We start from the raw sequence: 6,720 nt of genomic DNA on the forward strand, positions 1-6,720 counted from the left end.
GTAATGGTTAAGAGCACAGATTTTAGAGTAAAGCTGCCTACCCACCTGCTCTGCCATTTCCAGCTGTATATTTCTGTTTCTTCATTTGTGAAGTTGAGATAATAATAGTATTTGTACTTCATGAGGCTACTGAGAGGATTAAAATGAGTTAAGTCTCTTAGAATAATACTTAACCTATAGTTAGTTCGCAATAAATGTTAGCTTATGATTGTGCTGCTGCTGCTCATTACTTGGGAGAAGAGTGTTTCTTCCCCAGATACTGTGTTCATTGGTATGTAAGCTCTTCCCAGTGGAATCTCGAAAAAGGGGGACTAAGTCCAAGAGAAAAAGAAAGCATAGGTCCTAAGTTTATACACCCTTTTACTTTTCCCTTGTATGTCAGCATATGTCTTAAGCTCTTTACTTCTCTTTACAGTTCCTGAGGATGTGATAAAGAAGGAAACTGACTCCTTAAAAGTGGCAGCCCATACGTCACTCAACTCTGCCCTCTTCTCTGTGAAGATGGAGTTAGCTGGCTCCAACACCACTGCCAGTTCTCCTGCCCGGGCCCGAGGCCGACCTCGAAAAACTAAGCCTGGGTCTATGCAACCTAGGCATCTTAAGTCCCCTGTTGGGGGTCAGGATTCAGAACAGCCCCAGGCCCAGCTTCAGCCTGAGGCTCAGCTTCATGCTCCTGCCCAGCCCCAGCCTCAGCTTCAGCTTCAGCTTCAGTCCCATCCTCAGTCCCATAAGGGGTTCCTGGAGCAAGAAGGCTCCCCTTTGTCACTGGGTCAGAGCCAGCATGACCTCAGCCAGTCAGCCTTCCTGTCTTGGCTGAGCCAGACTCAGAGCCATAGCTCACTGTTGAGCAGCTCAGTCCTCACGCCTGATAGCAGTCCTGGAAAACTAGACCCAGCTCCATCACAGCCCCCGGAGGAGCCAGAGCCTGATGAGGCAGAATCCAGCCCTGATCCTCAAGCACTCTGGTTTAACATCTCAGCCCAGATGCCCTGCAATGCTGCCCCTACACCACCCCCTGCAGTTTCTGAGGACCAACCCACTCCCTCCCCTCAGCAGCTTGCCTCCTCCAAGCCAGTAAGTAGCCAGAATTAGTAGTATGCACTTGATTTCATCTTGTCACAGGCATCATTGCCTGGGTATGGAGCTGCTGCCTGAAGTTGAGGCAACCTATAAACATGAAAACATCCTTATGTTCATTTTATTCACAGATGAATAGACCCAGTGCTGCCAACCCTTGTTCTCCAGTGCAGTTCTCTTCCACGCCCTTGGCTGGGTTGGCCCCTAAGAGGCGAGCAGGAGACCCTGGAGAAATGCCACAGAGTCCCACAGGGCTGGGACAGCCCAAACGGAGAGGGAGACCTCCCAGTAAGTTCTTCAAACAAATGGAACAGCGTTACCTAACCCAGCTGACAGCCCAGCCTGTCCCACCTGGTGAGTGATCTTGGCGTGAGAGTAGAGTCAGGGTATCCAGTGTGGGCAGTGCTTCACAGCTGGCACCCCACATACATCTCGTCCGCTCACAGAGATGTGCTCAGGCTGGTGGTGGATACGAGATCCTGAGACGCTGGATGCCATGCTCAAGGCCCTACATCCCCGAGGTATCCGGGAGAAGGCACTTCACAAACACCTTAACAAGCACAGGGACTTCTTGCAGGAAGTCTGCCTACGGCCCTCAGCTGGTAAATATACTCCTACACCCAGCTTGAGCTGAAGAGCCCAGGGTAAGCATTGAGCTGCTGCTGTGGACAACAGCCTGATGGGCCTCTCCCTCTGCCACCTCTCTTCTCAGACCCCATCTTTGAGCCCAGGCAACTACCTGTCTTTCAAGAAGGGATTATGAGCTGGTCCCCCAAAGAGAAGACGTATGAGACAGACCTAGCAGTGCTTCAATGGGTCGAGGATCTGGAGCAGCGGGTTATTATGTCTGATCTGCAGATTCGGGTATGCTGGGATTGGCACTGTGTAGGAAGTTGTTTAGGGAAAAGCATTAGTGCCTTATGCCCTGTAAGAAAAAACCCTGGGTCCCTACTTCACAGGTGACCTACCTTAAGTGGGTCATGTTTTTTTCTGTTGTTTGTTTGGTTTTTTTCCTATGCCAAATTTTCCTCCTTTTACAGTGAGTTTTATTCCTCTCTCTTAACTCAAGGGCTGGACATGTCCTAGCCCGGACTCTACCCGTGAAGACTTGGCCTACTGTGAGCACCTCTCCAACTCCCAGGAGGATATCACCTGGCGAGGTCGAGGCAGGGAAGGACTGGCACCTCAGCGTAAAACTACCAACCCTTTGGACCTGGCTGTGATGCGGCTGGCTGCCCTGGAACAGAATGTAGAACGGCGGTACCTGCGAGAGCCCCTCTGGCCAACTCATGAGGTTGTGCTGGAGAAGGCCCTGCTTAGCACACCTAATGGTGCCCCTGAGGGCACCACTACAGAGATGTGAGTGACTCCCACCCTCCATTCTTGGTCTTGGAGAGAAAGGGATAAGTTCCCTCTTTAGTGGATCCTGCTCCTCATCCAAAGATCACCACTTTCTCCCTCCAGATCATACGAGATCACCCCTCGTATTCGTGTCTGGCGCCAGACCCTCGAGCGGTGCCGGAGCGCAGCCCAGGTGTGCTTGTGCCTGGGCCAGCTGGAGAGGTCCATTGCCTGGGAGAAGTCTGTCAACAAAGTGGTAAGAGGCTGAGAGAGCCTGGAAAGGCTGAGGGGCCAGCCAGCAGGGGCGGGTGGGGTCACTGGCAGGTAGAGGCTTGAGAGCTCATTCTGCCTCCTCACAACCTTGGTCCAGACGTGTCTAGTCTGCCGGAAGGGTGACAATGATGAGTTTCTTCTGCTTTGTGATGGGTGTGACCGTGGCTGCCACATTTACTGCCATCGTCCCAAGATGGAGGCTGTCCCAGAAGGAGATTGGTTTTGTACTGTCTGTCTGGCTCAGGTGAGGCTTCTGCTCTTTTTTTCCCACACTCAAACAGAAATCAGAGATTATCCTCAATCTCTCATCTCCTTGGAAAGAGTCCCAGACTGGGTGTTAGGGGACCTGGGTTCTAAGTCCTTTTTTGGACAAGTCACTTAAATTCTGTAGCTTTAATTGCTTTCTCTATAAAATGAGAATAACTGTATCTTCCCTTTTACCTGCTTCATTGGGTTATGTGAATAAACCAGTGCCGGCTTATGCATGATAGTATTTTGAAGGCTTAAATCACATTTAGGCAGAGCTTGTAGTAGGGCAAGCAGTGCATCTCCAGCTGTTGCTAATCTCACTTGTTTCCTATACTAAGCAGGTAGAGGGAGAATTCACTCAGAAGCCTGGTTTCCCAAAGCGAGGCCAGAAGCGGAAAAGTGCTTATTCGCTGAACTTCTCAGAGGGTGATGGCCGCCGACGCCGGGTACTGTTGAGGGGCCGAGAAAGCCCAGCAGCAGGGCCTCGGTACTCAGAAGAGGGGCAGTCCCCCTCCAAGCGGCGGCGACTCTCAATGCGGAACCACCACAGTGATCTCACATTTTGCGAGTGAGTTGAGTGAATCCTGGGGGGGACAGTTGGCTCTACCTCTGCCAGAGGAAAGGGCTGGGAGGGGTCAGTATATTTGCTTCCTGAGATGGAGCCATCACTGTCCCTGTAATGATAGGATTATCCTGATGGAGATGGAGTCCCATGATGCAGCCTGGCCTTTCCTAGAGCCTGTGAACCCACGTTTGGTGAGTGGGTACCGGCGCATCATCAAAAATCCTATGGATTTTTCCACCATGCGGGAGCGGCTGCTTAGGGGAGGGTAAGTAGATGTGGGTGCATCTGCCTGGTATTTGCTACTGCTGCAACTCCTACCCAGCTCACAGCTTTGCCCCTGCCCTGTCCAGGTACACCAGCTCAGAGGAGTTTGCGGCTGATGCCCTCTTGGTATTTGACAACTGCCAGACCTTCAACGAGGATGACTCTGAAGTAGGCAAGGCTGGGCACATCATGCGCCGCTTCTTCGAGAGCCGCTGGGAGGAGTTTTATCAGGGAAAACAGGCCAATCTGTGAGGCAAGGGAGGTGGGGAGTCACCTTGTGGCATCTCCCCCCACCTTCCAAACAAAAAACCTGCCATTTTCACCTGCTGATGCTGCCCTGGGTCCAGCCTCAAGTCAGATACAACCCTGATTTTTGACCTTGCCCTTGGCAGCACCCCACATCCTCTTATTCCTATATCCCGTTCTCCCTTTCCTCCTCTTGCTCCTCAAATAAGAGGTGCAGAGATGAGGTCCTTCTGGACTAAAAGCCAAAAAAAGAAAGAAAAAAATAATTTTTCTTTTCTGTTTTATTTGCTAATTAAAAATGGGGACGGGGAAAGAATTCCCTACTTCCTCCTCCCTGCTTCCTCTCCTCCCCTGTACGTGCCCCAGCATTCTGGGGTTATTTAACAATAGCAATAGTTCTAGTGAATGTGTGAAACCAAGAAACACTCTGTACTGTGTGCGGACCCGCAGTGACGGCCAGTAAAGTGGACTTAACTCCCAAGTGTGTCGCGCCGGACACCGGGCCCTGGACATGCTGCTTCCATGTTCAGTCCCTTCCCTGCTTTTCGCTGTCTGTTTTTCTTTTCCCACCTCCCACCCCCCAGTTTTCAGATTTTCTCTTATCCAATAATGTAAAACTATCGTGTACGGGTTCCTCCCTCCTTTTCTCTTCTCCCAAATCTTTTCCCTTCAAAGGAAAAAAAAACGTTCAGAGGTCCCTGTCTTTTTCTCTGTCCCCATCTTCCTGCCGATAGCTATCCCCTGTATGACGTTGGATGCTCCTCACATGCTGAGTTTCCAGCCTTTTCTGAAACTCAGTAGCTGGGGAGAGGGCAGGGAGGCCTCCTGGGTCTTCCAGCCTCCTTCCCCACCTCCTTCCCAAACCCTCTTGGGAACTCCTCAGGGACAACTACTGCTGAGTTTGGGTGCACCCCAAGATGGAGGCCAGGTAGCAGTGGGGCCGGCCTCAGAGAGAGAGCACGCTGTGTGAGTGTGTGTGTGTGTGTGAGAGAAGATGCTGTGCTTGTGACCCTGTATTGTTTGATAGGATCCATCCAGTTTCCCCAAGTACCTGTTTTCATTCCCATTTTTCCCATTGTTTAAAACCATCACTTTTTTGTCTTTGGGAAACCACAGGAACAATTTCTCTGGAAAGGCTGTGTCTCTCTCCTGGTCATTTTTGTTCCAGCCTCTTCAGACTGTGCAATCTTTCAGCAGGAACTCCCTCTCCTCTCGGTAGTTTTGAATCTTAAGCTTCTACGGGAGAGTGGTAGAACTGGATCTTTTCCTTATCCCATTTAGTTGTGCTTTTCTTCACTTCATACTCCAGGACCCCTTCCCCAGCAGCAGAGACCCTGGAGCACAGGAGAGTAGGGAGGAGGGGTTCTGGGTCCATCACTGCCCTACATGTGACTGTGTCCAAGTTAACCCCCAACATGAGAGGAAAGCTGCTGACTCCCAGCTATAGCCATGGGCCCTTGGCCCCCTGCTTCTCCTGCTCAGCAGAGCCCCTCCCTTCAGAGATTACGGGTACTTGCACTGGGGAGGTGGCTGCTGGCTGGCCCAAGCAGAGAGCTGAGGCATCCAAGAAATGTTCCATTGGGGATGGGGGTGCCAGGTGAGGTGGAGCATTTCTTGTATTCTGGCAGCACTGAAGAGCCACTGAAGGGGGTAGGGGCAGTGTAGGTCCTGGGGCAGCCCCTTTATTCCTTTATGCCCCTTCTCCCCCATAGCCTATTTCTAAAGTCGCCTTTTCTGTCAGATAAACCTCAAAACTTTTAATTTTATTTGAGATTTTTTTTTTTGCTTTTAAATAAGAGGTGGATTGAAGAATATTTGAATTGACTTTATATTATGCATAAATATTTATATTTTATCTAAATAACCGCGCTGTAACAAACTTTGTGTTAGACAGTTGAAACTGTTAGAGTTGGGGGCTCCGCTTTTTCCCCCTGGCAGTTTTCCCCTGGTATAAGATGTACTAGATTAATTTCATTGTTGGAGGTGAGGTGGATGGGGGAGTGAAATCTCTATGGTTCCTGCTTTGTGTTCCTTTCCCAGCTCCATCTCTTTCCCTAGGGACCAGGCACTCATGGCGGGGTGGGGTCCTAGCCTCAGTTTGAAGAAGTAGGGGCTGGAGCGGGGTGGGGTGGGGGTAGGGACAGGGCATAATCAGAGGGGCCATTTCTTGCTTTTCTTTCCTCATCTTCACTGCCCCCTTGAGCTAGGTGGATTTTCTCTCATGACAAGAGTATTTGGTAGGGAAAGCAGGTTTAAGATAAAAAGACAACCCACTCCCTGCCCTTTTGCTTCCCCTCCATCAGTCTGGTTGACAGGAAGAAACCACACCATCAACACCAACAAGTTTCCGTGTTCCTTTTACAGTGAAAGGGACTTTTTATATAACCAAATGTGGTGTTTTAGTGACTTTTTGATAATGTACAGTTTTTTGTGAATTTAAATTTATTTCTTTCTATATTTTTAGGACCAATCTCATTTTTAATAAGGTTAAAAAGAAAAAAAAGTCTAGCGAAAAAACTCCTGTTTTTGCCATGTGATGTTCCACAAGTGCAGCTGTAGAAAAGTGCTTGTCAGTTGAATAAAAAAACCACATTTGATAGAGATTCAAAAGACTCTGTGTATTCATCTTCCCTTCTACGTGTACACCTGAGGGGGAGACGGCGTTGGGATGGTTATGACTGGCTTAAGAGACCACAGGCAGGGGA

General features: G+C 49.8%; 1 protein-coding gene across 2 annotated transcripts in view; it reads left to right on the forward strand.

The window, feature by feature from the left end:
• The window catches only part of BAZ2A (bromodomain adjacent to zinc finger domain, 2A), a 39,060-nt gene extending 34,779 nt beyond the window's left edge, over positions 1-4,281 (forward strand). For both annotated transcript variants that reach the window (XM_011926094.1, XM_011926095.1), the window contains exons 20-29: positions 416-1,074; positions 1,209-1,431; positions 1,524-1,679; positions 1,790-1,941; positions 2,147-2,436; positions 2,542-2,674; positions 2,789-2,935; positions 3,279-3,508; positions 3,627-3,770; positions 3,856-4,281. In XM_011926094.1, the coding sequence (XP_011781484.1) occupies positions 416-1,074; positions 1,209-1,431; positions 1,524-1,679; positions 1,790-1,941; positions 2,147-2,436; positions 2,542-2,674; positions 2,789-2,935; positions 3,279-3,508; positions 3,627-3,770; positions 3,856-4,021 (2,300 nt within the window). In that variant the 3' untranslated portion in view covers positions 4,022-4,281. The remainder of the gene's footprint in view (positions 1-415; positions 1,075-1,208; positions 1,432-1,523; positions 1,680-1,789; positions 1,942-2,146; positions 2,437-2,541; positions 2,675-2,788; positions 2,936-3,278; positions 3,509-3,626; positions 3,771-3,855) is intronic.
• The last annotated feature ends 2,439 nt before the right edge of the window (positions 4,282-6,720 follow it).

This window comes from Colobus angolensis, unplaced genomic scaffold (assembly GCF_000951035.1).
Source record: "Colobus angolensis palliatus isolate OR3802 unplaced genomic scaffold, Cang.pa_1.0 Scaffold67, whole genome shotgun sequence".
Taxonomy (NCBI): domain Eukaryota; kingdom Metazoa; phylum Chordata; class Mammalia; order Primates; family Cercopithecidae; genus Colobus; species Colobus angolensis.